The 18,802-nt window shown below is 38.7% G+C and overlaps 1 protein-coding gene across 1 annotated transcript in view; it reads right to left on the bottom strand.

Annotated features, from left to right (window-relative positions):
- Positions 1-18,802, bottom strand: part of SPIDR (scaffold protein involved in DNA repair) — a 207,322-nt gene that overhangs the window by 146,185 nt on the left and 42,335 nt on the right. Inside the window, exon 6 of the mRNA XM_075704705.1 lies at positions 4,914-5,170. Coding sequence (XP_075560820.1) covers positions 4,914-5,170 — 257 coding nt within the window. The remainder of the gene's footprint in view (positions 1-4,913; positions 5,171-18,802) is intronic.

The raw sequence follows: 18,802 nt of genomic DNA, 5'->3' as shown, positions 1-18,802 counted from the left end.
AAGTTCCATGGTTAAACACACAAAAGGCACCAAAATGACTTCTCTCTGATGGGGAACAACTGTACCCTGCTAAACCATTCCAATCAGTAAAATACATTACACATGAAATTGGAGAAATCTGTCATTTTAAGGAAAGGGCGGGGGGTGTACTAAATGTGGGGTTTTTTTTCCTGTTAACACCAATCTTCTGGCCTAGTGAAACCCTCCACACTTTCTAAAAAAGAAAAGACATTTTAACTTTCAGTAAGTGCAAAATAATTTGCCTGTGTACATTGCCAGTAATTACAAGTGGCAGATCTGTACTGCAGCCATTATATTCTTCAGTTATATTCTCCTAATCCAACATGAAATTCACTAGCAAGGAAAACTTAATCCAATAGTTAAAATCAGCATAAGAACATAATGGTCAAAAGGGCTAGTCTGTTGCTGTTACACCCTCATGCTACTTGTGGATGCATGTAAGAAAGAACAGACCAGACCCAATTTCAGAGTAAAAGCCTGATTCATTTGTGCCAGCTCCTTCCTCCTTTGGCAATTTCCTTTATTTTCAGGACCTCAGTTGGCCTCATGTGACAACCCGGTTTTATTTTACTGCACGTAGTACCAGGACATTCTGTAATTTTCTCCTCTTTTGATAACAAGAGTTAATTTTAGCAGATCAGATCTGTAAGTCGCCTGCATACAAGTAGATATAAGATAATTAAACAGAATTTCCCAAGATTTTATTTTATTATTAAACTAAAAACAGCCACTCAAATATTAAAAAAAACCAAACAAAAAACTAAAGCAGCTATTCTTCACAACTAAAAGCTCTTGCAACGTGACAGATTTAGAAGTAGGGTTAACATTATATAACTTAAGATATCTGTTTCCTGCACTGAAACACAGACTTTTCTTTTTTTTTTTCCCTGATGGAAATAAAATCTTACTAGAAAAGGCAAACAATTCCTAAAACCTTTAAGAAAGGTTTACTTGTAGACAAGAAAAGTAGAGTGCGTGCATTTTGAGTTTTCTTCTTTATAAATACTGAATGAACCCAGTTATTGGTTTAACCTATGTAACAAACTTCGAGACTTTCAATACTCTTCATTTCTCCCTTCTTTTACAAGGGAACTTTGAGAGACTTGGAACTAGTGCAGTTTAGACATGTCACCCTGTAGCATTAACATGAATTCCAATTCTGAAAAGAGGAGCTTCCTAAAAACTGTTATTTCTAGTATATATCTCTCTCCCCTCAGGTGTGCAAATCACTTGCATTATTTTCCCATGTGGTGTTGACTCAAGCTGAGAAACTGAAACTTTGTGGTGGAATAAAAGGGCAGGAACACCTAAACCCAACACCTCTTGACCTGATCACCAAGGCATTTCACCTCAGTACCAAGTACCAATAGCAGTACTTCTGTATCAACTCTCTTAGTAGCTCATGGGTGCAGTACAATAACATTTCTCTCTTAGCGTTACCTGGCAAAATTATACTACTCCTACTCCATCCATCACCAATTTTGTTTAAATAAAGGAAGGCGGCTACACAAGATGGCATATAAATCCAGTGTTTAAGGTGAGGATGTCCAGAAGCAGTGGTATTGACGGCTGTGAATGAAAGAGATGATACTTTGCAAGTAGCATGACAGACTGGCACCCCCTACAGCACTGCCCTTCAGGTTGCTTCAGAACCTGCCGGGGACCACCAACACCTCTGAAGGACAAACACCACCATACAGACTACCTGCTCTCCCCTGTAGACGGTGGCAGAAAGAACAATGATCTTTACTTAGAACAACGTTGAAAACAAAAACTAACATTACAGGGGATACATGAAGACATACGAGAATTTGGCAAAAAGGCATAGAATAGACCAGTCAGTAGGCATGGTGGGGGAGAAATTGCTTCTGTCACGCCTTTCTTTCTGCAGATGCTAATCACTTTCCACAGCCCCAGTTAACTCCTAATGGAGGATGACTGCAACATGCACCTTCAAATTTCACTCATCATAGGCAACATTGTATATTGTGCATGTTGTTTTGGGGACATAGATGGGTTTCTCATTTTATTTCCACTCAAAGGTGTTGAATTTATACTCAAATTTCTAACACTAGGATCAGCAGAATTTATTGTCATCATCCATAATCAGCTTAATTCTGAAGATCTGTGTTGGTTTGGTTACGTCTTGATTGTTGTAGTCTATGACAGTTACACCTGTAATAGGATCAAACAAGCAACACTCTTTCCTCCCATCCAGGCAAGTACCCATTTCCATTTTAGCACCAGGAGGATTCCAGAAGGAGAAGACAGTAGAAAGTAACTTTGAATTTTTCCACTGACTGTTATGGCTCTTTTCTTTGGGTTTTTTGTTTGGTTTTAACTGGAGTTTGGGGTAGGGGGGATGCCAGGGGCGTTTCTTTGAGGTTGCTTAGAAAAATATAGCCCTTGAGGTAATAGGAGCATAGCTGCAATCAGATAATGCAAATAAAAATGCAGATTGCAGTGTGCCTAAAGAATTTGAAGAGACTGTTACACATGGTATAAGATTTCTTCAGAAAATATAAGCTAATATTTTTTGAAAATATTCTCTCTACTTTTGAAGATAGCTTTAGTCATCTTAAACAGCAAAGAGAGATGAAAATAGAAATAATTTCTATTTTCTTAAAAGTGGAAACAAAACCATAGGAGACCTATTCTACCTACATCAGGACTCTTCCATGAAGTAAGCATACTTAATACTGTCTGCATTTGTAGTAGAATGTCTTGCACAGGAATTCACGTAGGAAGGTGGCAGCTCTACCACCTGCACCATCTCTTCTCAACCCATGCTTCCCTAGCCACCAGCCTGCAAAAAGAGAGCCCGGCTAAGCAGGGGCTCTCAGCTCTCTTTCACCTACTGCGCAGTTCCAAACATGGGAGTGGGAGCCCATGGGCCAGACCCAGCCTGCAGGATGATTTCCCCAGCTCACTGCTTTTTCTGCTGTGGCCTCGATCTGCAGCAGAGGTGGGAAGGAAGGACAAAGGGCAAGCCAACAACTGCTATGTAACTTTTAGCTATATAGCCAGAAAGAAGGGGCTCTTACTTCATCAATCAAGAAGCTGAGAAACCCTTCCCCAAACTGGCCTTCAAAGGGCAGCACTGGAAACCTGAGCTTTCCTATTGAGGACGCAGACTCTTATATCCACTGTTAGCAGACCAATGAAAATGTTCTCCATCAACAGTAAAAGGAAGGATGGGAAAGAGAGGCACATGGAATTAATGCCCTGAACAGGAAGAGTTAAAAGATGACAATTACCTCCACAAGCAAAATAACTAGATAAACAAAACTCATAACTGAGGAATTTCCTGCCTGCTTCCCTGTTCCCAGAGGAACCCAAGGTGGAACCACAGGATGGAAGAGTGAAAAACCCTGCAAGCTCTGCTCCTCTGGCCACTCCGGACAGATTACATTCTATATCATTGTGGTTTGTTTGCTTTTGTTTGTTTGGGTTTTTTTAAAGCTATTTATTCTCTCATACACTTGTTTCAGAGTACCTTTGCTGTAAAATATATTTTTGCACTAAGATTGTTGATAGTAGAGGTCATCAAATGAAAATGGTAGGTGCAGATTCATGTCATGTTTAAGCTACAGAACTCCTAACCCTGGGATGATATTGCAGCAGCTGAAAGCTTTTATGGCTTCAGAAAATTACTGGGCAAGCTCATGAAAAGACAAACACACTGGGGGTAACAAACAGCTCCTGAGCAGTAAACTGCTGAAAGCTGGAAGCGCATCTGGGCAAAATTGTCTATACACTATCCACTATACAATTGTCTTGTTCTTATTACTTTCGCACATACTTGCTTCTGGCCACTAATAGGCGTTTTTGGAGGTTACAGCTTTGGTCTGACCTAGTACGGTTGTGTCTTTATGTTTTTAAAGTAACAGGAAATAAAGCTTGATTGCACAAGCAAACCACTTTTAAGTACAGAGATCCTCAATAATTAAGACTTTCAAATCTGTCCCCTCAGTGAGCATTCTGAAATAGCCAAGAACATTTTTAGAGAAAAATAAGGTGTGGCTATTTACCCAAAGTAAATATTTACTTTTTAAGTAATTGATTGATTGATTACCGTACGTAGAATCAGCTGTAAAAAAAGTAAGAACCAACTACATTGTTAAAAATACAACAGATATTTACAGCAGCACCATTTGTAATTGCAGTCTCCATAGCTTGAGGCATACCTTCACATATACCATTTAAGTTAAAGCAACTTTTAATTCAATATAGGAGGTGACCATTTCCACACTGTAATTAGCTAGAGAAATAGTGAATTGTGAACATCAGGCTTCCACTGCTCAGGCTCAGGCTGTTTTCTTTCAGCAGTTAGGTATCTTTTTAATATATTTAATTGAGTCACAGAGATTTAAATTTCAGATTAACAAATACATCCCACCTTTGCCTAAGTATCAGTCTGTCCTGCACTATTCAGCACTATTGCTCATCCACCCCTTTCCTACAGTATTTTGGATAATTTTACCCTAGCAAATCTGGTGAGAACAAAAAAAAAAAAAAACCGCCAAAAACCCCCAGAGCTACAGAATTTGTGCAGACTATCTGGAGAGGCACAAAGCAACGAAATGATTACAAGCTAAAACAGAAGTATGTCTACTCACACATCTCTAAGGCATTGTAAAGCATTATTAGAAGTGCAAAAACCATATCAATTTGTACACAGGAGTTCAAGATCGAGAGCTTTCACCACAGATTTTAAAACTGAATTCTTTCTTGCCTTGTTTGCTTGTTTACAGACAAATGACATTCCTTAAGTTTTTGGAATTTGCATCTCTAAAATGTTTATCCTTGAAATGGATTCCTACTCTTCTGTAAGTATTCTTTTACTTACAATTAAAAAAAAAAAAAATTCTTAAGGCAAACTGCACATTTACCTCCGTAGCTTCCTCTTCTTCGCAGATTCAGTGGGGGCTCGGGGGGCCTTGCCTGCCTGCTTCCCGGGGGTGCGGAGAAGGGCCTGTGCAGACCTCAACCACTCACTGGCTGGTCGTGCTGTAACATCCCCCGTGTCCACTCCTGACCTTGACCGTAATCTCTTAGTGGATCCTGGAGTAGTGGTCACCAGGCCTATCTCTTCTTCTCCCACACTGTTGTTATCAGATGAATACTCAGAAATTTCTGTCAAAGTTGTCTAAACAAATAAAAATAGAAAGATATTTAAACAGAATGTTAATGAGATAGTAGAGCTTTGTGTAGGCAGTTATTTATGCTCCCTAGTAATCCATAAATTGAATGCCAATTTGGCATATAACTTGGACAACTTCAGTGTAAATGCACATTAATCTTTTGTAAGTCAACGTGAACTCCTGAATATAAGGACCATCTCTTGAGGGACAACTGGGATGAGTAACATTTTTTTTTCAAACAACTAGTTCTGAAAAATTTGTCAAAATGATAAACGAATGCTTATCTCTATCAGGAGAAGTTTCCAGACAGGCATCAGGATTAAAGCAGGTTTTCAGGAAAGCAGAAAGATGCTAATGAGTGACAGGGATCATGACTGACAGGAAAGCTGAGAGAAAGGGAGCTTTCACATCGGGATTCAAGTAAGTAGGAAGGCTGGCTTCTGTAGTCTGAATAGAGGGAAGAAACACATGCTTCTACTGAAAACTCGTAGCTGGCAAAAAGTATGTAACCTTTTGTTGAAGCAAGATTTTGACCACCAAAGCTGTCCTTCACCCATGTCCAGCAGGCCCATAGCTTCCCAGGAAGGTTTGAGAAGTTGAGCATAAGCTATCAGGCTGCATCCAGGTAGCTCCCGGGAGGATCGATCACTGGTCAGCAGCCAGGGCTGTGAGCAAGCAGGGCTGCAGTTCAGACTCATAAAACCTCGCTGGAGCCCTTCTCCCAGAAACTCACAGGACACACTGAACTCATCCCACTGAACGAGTGATGAGAGGAGAGGATGCAAAGGCCCAAAGAAAAGTCTACAAAGAGATGTGGAAGGCTGAGAGGAGGGCTGGCAGGGAAAATTCACCTGCTTTGGCTCAGCTTGTTTTACTCTCCTCTAGGGCTCCCATACAAGGAGGGCAAGGCAGCTGGGTTGGCATCCTAAGGTGAGCTCTGCACAGTTGCTATGTATATTGTGCTCTCTTGACGCAGTATTTCTTAAAGTACTAAGTATTAAGCAAAAATACTTGGACAGTGGCATTTTACCTAGTATAGAACAAAATGATCTAAAACTCTGAAATAGGCAGAAGACTAAGAAACATGAGCTGGACTCAGTCTTCAGGAGATGCTGGAAAAAAAACCCCTGCCACTCTGTGCAAGTTCTGGTGGGGTGAGCATAGTAACGGTCCCATCACTGGGACCACCAGCACCAGTCCAGCTCAGGGAGGCTTGCACAAAACTGTTCTGTAGAAGAGGCAAGTTAAGTAGCTCAGCCTGATCCTTGAAAGAACCAAAACCCAATGCAAAACATTAGGTTCAGATTATCAACGGGAACTGAAAAACCCCAAAGACTGACTTTGCTCCAGATCATGCTGCCCTGATCACGGAACAGGTCCTGAAAACATATTAGCCTGTTCCTCTGGTCTAATGCAGTAAGCAGCTCTCCACACAGGTTGTCTGACATCTGGCTCAGATAAAGACTTTAAAGATAAAAGAGGAAAGGGAGGGAAAACACTGCATTCACTAATGCTGTTGTATGTTACTAATTAGTGTAATCATCTGAAACCAACATTTCTCGACTGTGCACAAAAATGAGTTGGGCTCTCACCAGTTCTTTAATACATTCTTCACATAAATGATGAGCCACTGTGTTCATGTTCTGAGAGCTTACCTAAGTATTCTGGAAATTGGAAGGATCTTTTAAAGTTATCCAGAGAAGGAGAATAGCTAAAAGAATGTAATTAATATCAGCCTCTTTTAAACACAACACAGTCAACATCCGTCCCTTGGCAACAATATTTCTCTGAAAACAAACTCCTTCCACATTGGAAAAGAGCCAGAAATAAAAGGTTTCAAACAGTACAAAGCAGTAAGCAAGCACTTCATTCTTAAACACCATTCTGAGGCACTCTTTTGCTTTAGGAATGGCTTAATTTTGTTCGAATTGCTATGATATCCACTGCACCTAAAGAAAAGATGCAAACCTGAACTTCTTTGAGCAAGTAAAATGCAAATGAGGAAAGCCCTTGGGATGTGCTTCAAGTTAAGCACATGTTTTAATCCCACTGACTGTCATAAGAGTTAAGCTTTCTTAAGTAAAGATTGTCTAATAATTAATATTAGCAGAAGAATTAAATTAATTATTGCATACTTGTTTAGACTTAACATCCCCAAGGAAACCATACTTTGGGGTTTTTGATTTTCTTTTGTTTGCTTGTTAGAGGTTTGTTTTTTTTTTTTTTAATTGGTCAGTTGGAAATTTTTCTTAAAAGAGGAAGCTATAAAAAACGGAGAAGAAAAACAGAGAACAAAAACTCGACCTTCCAATTCCGTACATTATTTAACTGTAGCCACCATCAGAAACACAGTCCGAAGAGAAAAGTATTTTCAAAACATACAAACATGATTTTTCAAGTATCCAGTAAATGAGATGGCATGTCTACTAACATTACGGTGGTGTACAGCTGGCAAAAAAAATTAATTTAATTTCTTAGGTTCACTTTAGAACAATCATTGATAAATAGTGAAGAAATTGTTTATTGATTATCAATATCTTAAACATCATGAAGCTGAATTTTCAAGAGCGTTTCTTTTTTTTTTAAATAATATCCCCAGTAATATCACTAAGAGTTTCTGAAGAGCATCATTACTAAGCACAGAGAAGTGTCAAATTAAAAGTAGTTGACTTTTCCACATTGCTTATTATTTTGGAATATAATCATTTTGGTTATGGTGGCTGAAGGTACAATGCTCCTCACTACACACAGGCTCAGTTTCCTCACCTCAATCCCTTCCTCCAACCCCTGAGCCCAATCTAATCATCCCCATCCTGGGGTTTTCCATGACTGTCTCCTATTATCTCCCAGTCACTCCACATACTTGGTAGTAGAGTGTTCACTAAGATTTACCTATCATTTCCAATGACGGCCTTGCCACAACAACATGTCTTTTATGTCATGCTAACCACTTTTCCATGTCCAAGGGCTGAGTGGAAAAAAAAAATGTAGGGGCTGACTTCAATCTCTCTCTCTCACTAAAACAACAAACATGGCTCATCTTGTTCACTTTTAGAATAAATCCATTTGTTCTGTGACTGGTTTCACTTGAAAGGTTCTAAACGCCCCCCCTCCTATGGCTTGCTCTTTTAAGGAAAAATTATTTTAGTGTAAATGCACAAAATACCACTCTCTTTTCTGATAAGATTTGGCTACAGGAAAACAAAGAAGTTGGTGAGTACTGTAGCTGAGCATCCAGGACCCTGTATTTTAAAGATAAGCAAGTTTAAATCAAAATGCATCAAAAAGAGGTCTCAAGATGAATTAACTTATGATAAATTTTTGACAGCACTCACCACTACTAGCTAACATAGAGGATGGTACAAATGTAAAAAATGAAACCAGAATGAGAAACAGCAAATATCCCCCCTCTGGCTAAACAGTTAAGATTGCGAAAGAATATATTATTACCTGTGTCAATTTAAATTCATTTAAAAAAAAAAAAAAAATCACCAGACCAGAAGACCAGCCACTGAAATGGTAAAATCCTGGCCTAAATTGTTCAAAGACAAAACTCTTGACTTCAGTGAAATGAAGATAGCATTCCATAAGAACATAGATTTTGCACACAGGCAGCACAGAAGATACCATGCTGTTACTTCTGTGACCAAGTACTCCCTCCATCACCCTCAAGACATTTCCTTCAGCTGCCCATTGCTTCACTTTGAACACCTTGTGAGTTCTTTGGGAGTACCTTTGCAATCTGCATAGCATTTGCCTCTAAAAGGTCTGAAAAAATTACCTCTTCATTTCAATAATGATGGAAGCAAGAAATATCTGTATTTGATCACTTTAATAAGAACTTGATATTTCTTATCAATAAAATAGCAGTAAGTTAATATGAAGTGTTAAATTTCCATTTGAAGTTTCCAGCTTCAGCACAGGAAGCAGAACTGTACAAAACTTCCTGTACAAAAAGAAAGCTAACATATCAATCCTATTAAAAAATAATAAACCTGTATTTTTTTTAAAAAAAGGCTCCCTCATACAGTGATTGCTAATTAGAGGCAAGGAGATGAGCAGTTGGGACAGCTTGTCATCCCACTTGGCTCTCCTCCCAAGATAAATCACTCAGCGAAACTTTTCTGCGAAAAATGTCACTATATACATGCTACTTTTGTGTTGCTTAAACACTTTCACTTGTTCAGTCATCATACATTCAGAAAACGCTGTAAATCTTTTTCAGTTGGTATGAAGATACTTTGCAGACACAATGCTCAATAAAAGCTCAAAGATATTCTGAACAAGTTCATCAGCTGAAACTAAGATGCTTCAGCATGCTGCAGTATGTCTGAATCTCCTCTTACTGACAAAAAATTGCTATCAAATTCTATATAGACGCTGAAATAACTTTTTGCAGATGGAGGTCACTTAGTCTGTCATTTGCTTCTCTAAAAATAATACATTTCTTTCCCTCCTATTATCTCACTACAGCTTAGCTCAAATGGCAGAAGAACTAATAGGGTTTCTCAGATGGCACCCTTAGGGACCAGGCTTTCTCAAGGTCAGAGAGCCAAGTTATGTCAGAAATGGAAATAGTATTTGAGAGTTTCAGACTTCGATCACTGTACATACAGAGGAAAATTAATCTTGGGGCATTTCCTTTCCTACCTGTTCTTTCACATATTTTTTGCCTCTAACTCTGGAAACGTTTTCCACTATCCCTTGCTTGTGACTATCTTTTTCTCTTTTCTGATTCCCTGACTCTTTTCAGAATTAATCTGCATTTCTCCTAACTGCCCTCTCATGACAGGTCTCAAGATGGGTGGAAGCTGACTGGTATTAACAAACACACCCAGTGAAGTTAGGTGACTATCCTACCACCTCTTGTTTTATACTGTCTTTCTTTCTGATAAGCAATGCTACATTTGCACTACTGGCACTCTTTGCTGTTGTGCATGCAAAGGGAATTCAAATGCGGCAAACTTCTACTCCAGAGAGTTAGTTACAGGTTGCAAGGAGTTTTTATATCTTGCATGGTACTCTCCAAAAAAAAAAAAAGAGCGAGCAGAAAAGCCACTGTATTTGCTACAATGAATATTCACAAGCATAAATCACCAGTGCAGTATGTCAAAGGCCCAGGCTATGCTAATGAATGCTTGAAGCTAGCTCCACCAGAAGCTGGCTTGCAGCATTATAGGGAGTAGGATAAAGGTAAAAGAAAAGAAGTTTCCCCTTAATTAATCAACACAAAATTAATTCAAGCATTGTGCACACAGATAGTACAGGATATTATTCAGCTCTATAAAGATAATTAAAGATATAAAGGATTTAAAGCTTGCAGTTCTCTTCAAAGCTTTGTGTTTTCTGAAGCTTTAACTGAACCACTGAAGTCTATGCCAAATATTTTCCTAGTATCTCAAGAAATAATTTGGTTCTTGGTAAGCTAGCTACTTTCACTCCGGAGAGATAAAATTCAGATGTACCTTCACACAAGAAACTTAATGTTCAAGTGCAGAGCTAGGCGTGTGCTGCTCTGTGGGTGACACCAAGCTTTCTTCTCACGGAAGAACCACAGGAACAGCACGCAAAACGTACAGGATTAGGTAGCAGTGCGTGGGCAGAGATAACCGTATGACAAAAAAGAACAACAATGAAAGACATAAATCACTAATAAGATATTTTTGGACTTGCAAGCCCAAACTGACACAGCAGATTAACTGAATTTTTGGATCTGGAACAACCACCCAGTGTTATTACAGAGATAGCATATATTTTAAATGGATCTCAGATAATGCCTAGTTGTTCAGCCAAGTACAGCATTCCTCCTCAGCACATGCGCTCAGATCATCTGATCTGTCCTAAATATTTATCAGTTGGTGTTGGTTCAGCGCACTAGGAAATGACATGTCCTGCTCCACACACAGTAGCATTTTGTGGCTGCCATTACAGGAAACGGAGCCGTACGCTCTTCAAGGGCACGAGAATGGCCATCTCAAGAATCTCTCGGGGACTCTCCAAGAGCAATTACCACTGAGCTGACAAAGGGTTTGCTTCTTTCTCCCTGCTCAGCCACCACTAAACTTCAGCAACATCTCCCTTCACACAGACATGGGAATGAATTTTTGCTATCTCCTAGATGCCACCACCCCTAGGCTGGAATGCAGTAGTTATTAGCACACAAAATCATTTATGCCAAGTAGCAAAGAAGAATGCTGTATCTACTTGAATATGGAGGAGAAGTGTGGGCAGCAACACTGTAATTATTCAAAGCAGAATTTGGTCACGGACTGCACCCTCATCGCTCTTAATGGTGTTTTGAGACCTTTAAACAAGTGGTTAGGACTTGTCTTCTATGACTAATTAAAAAGGATTCATTGCATCCAGCAGCCCAGGGCTTCCTATCGTAAAGGAAATTGATTCATGATTATCTCTGGAGGAAGGAGACCAGCTACTAAACCTTAAGCACCACTGCTTACACTGCTGGGCTTCCCTTTGGAGAGCTCCTGGGGAAGTCTTACCCATGTTTGACCCTGTTTATTCTGCAAGCTCTGTCAAAAATTACAGCTGCATTAGCTACTGTCTTAAAAGGTTACCCCAAGTATGATTCAATTTGAAGAAAAAAATACCAATAGTTGTTACCAAAAGAAAAGCAAATGGGACAGTTTCAGAGATGCTTTCACGGACCAAAGGAGTTGAAAGGGCTTTGATGTAATTCTGCAGAAATTAATGGAACGATACGGCTGCTGTTGAGTCCGACCACCAGTTATCCTCTGACACTGGGCTTCCTGCACGATTTCTGAAACCAAAAAAAGGTGTGGAGGGTGACAGACAGGAAAACTCCCTCTTACACTTCAAAGAGTGAGGAAGTTTAAGTACAGTACACAAGCCCACAAAATGGTGTTTTATATCACACATGAAATAACAATAAATAACTTGTATCATCATTTATCAGCTCCCATATCTTGTGTAGATCATACTGCCTTGAAGTGGAAAACGAGGTGATGATTAGGATTACATGCAGTATGTTTGGCTGTGCATTCTTTTTTGTAAAGGGAGAGGTGCATGTTTTTGTTTGGTTTGAGCTCTCTCACACATAATCCTGTACACATACACCACTGGCAGGCAGTATCCTGCATGCAACATTAATCATTTTAGAAAAGAAGAATGGAAAAAATAATATTAGCATAAGATTTTGCACACATACAAAAAAAAAATTCAACATGAATATCTGATCTTTGAAAGAAAAACTTTGGGAGAGGAGTGATTTAAATCACAACAAAATGGACTTTTTATAGACCTAATGAAAAGATGGTATTTTACCGACTTTTTTTTTTTTTTAAAAAAAAAAAAGCCAGGTAAGGAATACACAAGTGGTAAGGAAGATGAAATTGAAGCCGTAACTTCTAATCCTGAGCTGAAACCTCAGCTTTTACAAGGCAAACAGGTTTAGCAGGCTATACTTCTGGAGATACATCCACAAGCTGTTCCAGCTTGCCTCTCCCAGAACAGGTTGTTCTAAGGCATGGATCAGCCGACCGAAACAGGTGAGGCTGTGTTCTCAGCCCAAGTGTGTTTTTCTACAAAATAAGTCACTAAAGCAAGAAGCACTGCATTTATTTCTAAGCGTACTCTTTAGATATAGAATTAAATAGCAATTCTGAAGGTAAGATGGAACAAAACGGCTGCCTGCTGGGCACAAGGGCAGGAAAGAATAGTAGGGAACAGTGAGCTATTAAGGTACAAAATTGGTACAAAGCACAAGTTTACCCAACAGCAGTTAAAGGATACTGATTGGTACCGTACGGAGCGTAAGGAAAACCCTGCTGCAGTCTTGGCATCTGTAGCATTTGTGCTGCAACTGTACCTCTTAGAAGCATCGTTTTAGTAGTTTAATGAAGCTTTAGCATTAAGAAATCAATCTATCACTTCCTAATTTTCTGCATTACCACTGATCTCTCCATCAGTCTGTGACTGGAATAATAGTCAACTTCTAATAGACCCAACAATACTGAAAAATGTCAACACAGACAACCTACAAGTGCCTTTGCTGCTTTGTCTAATCTTTTTTTCCATCATACAAGAACATCTTCAGTTTCTCCCAGGGAAAATGACTGGCTGTTAAAGACAATTTGGACCAATTTACACATACTGTTAGCCAATATTCAAGTGAACTGTTATAACCCTTGCTCTCCATTCCTTCCTTAGAAAAAGGGGGGCGGGGGGGGAGACGCCACTTCACATGTTGCGTCTTGCAAACTATTCAGGGACAGAAGCAGGTCTCCTCTCATGCAACTGCATATTATCCCACGCAGTTGAGCTCTCATCTTGATAAGGATCCTCCAGATGATAGAGACCCGTTTTCAAATATAAATACCTGCCTCTGATAGGGCACGCAGATAATTACATCATTTCGCATAGAGGCCTCAACATTATGCACTGAAGTTTGGGCACATGAGAACATTGTAGTCAGCTTGTAATACCACTTAAACAGGGTTTAGTCTTGACAGAGAAATAGGTATTTTCATGTTTCCAAGGAACAGATGTTATCACATGGTTTGATAACCTACTTTCACATTCTTTGTTTATAGTTATTCACTCAGTTTCATTTATTAAAGTTAGTGGATTCAGGCCATGAAACCTCAGTTTTCTTGTCTCTATTTTAGGTGATGCTATGGGAATCGTCCAGCTTAAAGCTTGGATGTAACAAGAGGACTCAACTGAAAGGCATTATTAAAAGCCAAATTATTATTTATGAGCTAAATCCTAATGCACCTAGACTAAACACCTGCAGGATTCAGTAGGAACTGTTAAGGGAGGAAATACATTTCCATCTTCAAGCAACTCTTTTGTTTTGTTGCAAGTCTTCAGAGAGGACAAATACTTGTAATGAGCGGTAATATCTTTTACCAGACAAACAGATACAACTCTGGGAAAAAGAGACAAGCTTTCAGCACTAAGCCCTTCTATAGGTCCCAAAAGTTTGTCATGTTTGTTTTACTCCAAATAGATCATCTGGTCTAAATAAATTAAATCTTTCCTTATAAAATTGCTTCTCTCATATCTTTAGCCTATATAGTTATAAATAATGATCCTGCAACCTTTTTAAAAAATTATTTGTAAAAAAAAAACCATAAGAAAATACCTCTCACAATAATGTCACTGTTTAGACCAAACAGGGAACAAAGACTTTAAAACATCTTTCGTATTACGTATTCTCTTTCAAAAAGTAGGTGATAATTGCAAGCATGTTATTTTTGAGATGAAAGGAAGCAATTCCAGAATAACTAAATGAGAGATTGTGCACAGAGATTCAGTGAAGTACAAACTATGCACACTGACTTCTCATCTTTGGTTGATCTGTCTGCAGTTTCCTACAAAACCCCTCAGAAAAGCACTTACCAAAAAAGAAAAAAAAAAAAGAAAAGAAAAAAAAAAAGAGACAGAGGAAACACAACTGGCACAGTGTTGTATAACACACAAATGCAATACAGGCATAATTTCTGCAATAATGCTAGCACTTAGTGGAAAATTTTTTGTTCATAATTTCCACAGAGGTACACAGTCATGTCTTAAAATTCAGACTCCGCACTTCCAGCTCCAGCAGTGCCGGCGTTCACAGCTACAGCACTGGCAGCTTAAGGAGACACTGGGCTGCTGGGCAGTGCAGCGCATTACATTCATTTTCTTCTACTCCCACTCACTCCACATTCTTCTCACTTGACTGTTCTCCCCTTTGCCCCATTTATTGCTTCACAGTGCCTGCGGTACTGCCCCCAAAGCCTAAAATAGTCGCTTCATTTCTTCCCTCCTCTTCATTTGTAACTTCTTCCAACCCTTTCCCTCCTCTCCAGAACCCCTTCCACAGCCCACCTTTTCTAGAAGATTGTTTCATGTTTTTGCACTGTTAAAACTATTTTAAACTGCAAACATTTCAGGGCAGGAAATGTCTTACCGTGTCTGAAATACTGTGTTAGTGATGATGCATACAAAAGCACCACCTTCACCTAAGCTGATTTTTAACAATGATGAGAGCACCTATATACAGACTGAAGAAACAAAGACCCATTTAATTGCTTTTCCAAGTAAGCCAAAGAACACCAAACAAGAAAACTAGTTTAAAAAAAATACATTAAATGTACTCTACTAAAATTAATTCTGTTTGAAGAAAGAACAAAGAAAAAGAAGCCCAGCACTAACTTTACAGCGTTTCTTTTAGATCGTGTGCCTAAACTTTGGAGGAGCAGAAGAAAAATAAAGTAACCATCAACTGGGTAAGGCATTGTATTTGAAAGTTGCAGCGTTGTTATAAATACACATTTTACAGAGAGATTCAGAGGTACTAACTGCTGCAATACTGTCTTAAGTTTGACACATTTAGTTGCCCTGATTGTTCACGGTACACGAAAAGATTTCAAACTGAAGAGAAATTAAAACTCCTTTGAGATCCAGATGAGAATAAAAACATGTGTGTGCTGTAATATATCTGTTACATTACATATAGTGACATGATTGCCATAATATGGGTATAACATACATTACAGGACACACAATCACAGATACTCAAAACTTTTATTAGTAAATAAGCATACCACACAAACATACCAGGAAAAACACACTTGAAATGTCCCAGTAAGGCAGTAATCAAATACAATCCTTGACCAACTGAACTCAATGGAGTGCAAGTCTCTAAGAACTGGCTAGCAACTGGCATGGAGAACTTGCAAAGAAAAGAGCCCTGAAATACAAACATCAGTAACTTAGACGAAGCAATTCCTTATAAGGATTATAAAGCTTGCATAAAGTTGGAAGATTAAAAAGAATTAAGATAATGCTTCTCAATTACAGGCAAAGAGAAAAAGAGAGCCTCAGTGCATGTCTGCACACTTTAACACACTTTAAAAAGCAATAGTTGACTGATTTCCACAGCATTAACCAATATCTTTTGGCTTCATGCCTCCACTGTCTCAAACCAGATCAATAGATTGTGATGGCTCAATTTCACTTCCATCCTCAAATCAATGCTTGCTTTACTTCAGGGAGGAGGGGAGAAAAAAAATCACGTAGAACTGTCATTTTATTTCCTATTAGGTTAGCACATGTCAATGTGTATTTACACATGGAAAATGCAACCTCTGCAAGATTCAGAGGGTGGTGTCATCGTGTCATCCCCCCCCCCCTTTTTTTTTTTAAATATAAGAGAAGCTCAAAACTGACAAGATAATGCTAAAATAATACAAGTCAATTCAGCTTCTAGGAAGAGCATTTAAAAATAAAATGTGTCCTTCCGGATACTATTAAACATTCTCTGCTTATTTTCCTCTTCCCAAAGTAAAAATACTCATGTGATATTTGTCCTTCACACTGAACTCTGCAGCTAGCAGGATTTTTAAAAAGCGTTGCAAATCTTTTCTTCTTGAACTCATAAGTGACCTATTAGCATTCTGATCAAAACCTTACTTATAATGTATAAAGCAACTAAAAATACTGTGCAAGTTGCAATTTTCTGAAATGTTTGGGGCTACAAACCTGGGCCCAAAGTTTGTTCCAAAAGTAAATGGAAGAAAAATAACTTTTATTAAACAGCAGTTAACTCTCAAACACCAGCAGCTGAAGGTCTCGCTCTGGGAGCTGTGCTCAGCACTGAGAACTTGAGGTGGGGGGAGAAGAAAAAGCTGAGTTGATAAAAGAGGGACAGCAAGAGCAGCTTTGAAGAAAGTGCTTAAGCAGTTCTGGGCGTCCAGCTGCACCATGTTTAGGAAGTGTCTGATACAGGCGGCTTTACTGCTTAAGCGCAGAAGTGCAAATGTTGGCATCCACTGTATCAATTTTATGCTCATCTTACTGGCAACTATTTTAATCGGAATTTTTTTTTCTTAGTGGTTAGACAGCAATGTAGCATGCAGCTATATTACTTCAGTAGCAATGAACGGTCCCCAGAGTCTACTGTAACTACCTAAGACACTGCAACATTTTCTATTCCCCACTCCAAATCACCAATGAGATACTTGGGCTTAGAGTAACCTAAACTGCCGGCTGGATGATCTGCATTCCCCAGCTCACAACAACAGTAATTTCACTTTGGTCAGAAAGATGGGCAAGACATTGCAGCAGAGTTTGTTTTTTTTTTTTAAATAAAAAAAAAAAATCAGTCTTAAAATCCAAAGAATTTCACATGCTTCAAGGGTCATTTTTCAGGCTACAATATAGGACGGGACTTCAGTGGAGCAAGATCTTGCTTTCTACTTGCCAAAAGCCCAAGCAGTTTATCTATATTGCTGTTTTACTGATTTAAACTCCAACTCATACAGTATTTTCTGTTTGCTGCATACAACAGTAAGTATACAGATCTATCAACGTATTATAACTCTTCTCAAATAAGGAGAGCCAACATTAAAGCAAGTTTTAGACAATGGCAGAATGGTAGGTACCATGTTTTTTTCTAGAGTTAATTCATTAAAAGCAAACTACACAATAATTATAAATGTTATTAAAGCAAAAAATTCAGTCAGTTAAGAAAATTCAGAATAAAAACAAATGCAGCTGTGTCATATAATGGTGCAAGATGATTCAGTCTAGGCGTAAAGGGGAATATAACTTCAGGATTCAGACAAGAATTTGAATATTCTTGTAGAAAAGACTGCTTTTCTGCCTCAGGCTCCTCTGTCAAAATAATGTAAAAATACACTCACAAGTGCATCATTGAAACCCTTGGTTTCCAAAACGCTGACTTAAGATTTCCACTGGAGCTACTGCAATTCAGAGCATTAATATAACACATACCAAGAGTTCAGGATAAAAATCCTTTTGACATGTTTATTGACATCTACTACAGCCAAATTTACACTTGGAAATCTTAGACATTTTAAATGCATTTTCCCCCCAAATTGCCAAAAGCAAATGGATTCCGTTATGCACTAATCACTTAGGAGGGAGGAGGAGCTGAGTTTCTAGACAAAAGTTGACCATTTGTGTCACTTCGCAAGAGTACCATCAAACAAGTGGTTTTTTTTTTTTTCCTTCCATTTTACGATTAACAAAAGTCCTGGAAAATTGCATCACTACAGCCAAATATAAGCATTATTATTCCTGGAATGCACTTATAGAAGGAATGTGAAGCCTACCCTATGCAGAATAGCAAAAGTGTACAATTGCATTTAGACTATCTGATGAGACAACCATTTCTTAAGCAAAAAGCGCTCAAGAAACTGAAAATTCAATTTAACAAGTCACCCACACTCTCAAACACTGCAGTGAAAAAACAGACAGACCCCACTAGGTCCCAAGCACAAGCATTTACATTTATCTGTTTATATTTAAAACAAACATATCATTTTCCATTTAGGAAATGTTGTGTACTTTTCTCCCCAGTTTTAGGTTTGTCTTTGCATATTTTTATACACCTAATGTTAACCCATTAGCTTGTTCCGCCTAAACTATGAGGACTCTGGCTATAAAGGGGTTCCTGAATTCGCTCTGCTTTTTGCAGAACAGCAGCCTCAGTTATCTTCACTAACTTCTTCCTATGCAAGGCTGTAATAATTCAACATAAATTGTACTAAACCGAAAAGGAAAAACAGCATATGTAGAAAGCAGATGCATGCACCTGCACATCCACTCCTCCCTGCCCCAAGACTAACTCCACATCACTCCACAAC

Source organism: Pelecanus crispus, chromosome 2 (genome assembly GCF_030463565.1).
Source record: "Pelecanus crispus isolate bPelCri1 chromosome 2, bPelCri1.pri, whole genome shotgun sequence".
NCBI lineage: Eukaryota > Metazoa > Chordata > Aves > Pelecaniformes > Pelecanidae > Pelecanus > Pelecanus crispus.
This window is presented reverse-complemented; position numbering and strand designations above follow the sequence as displayed.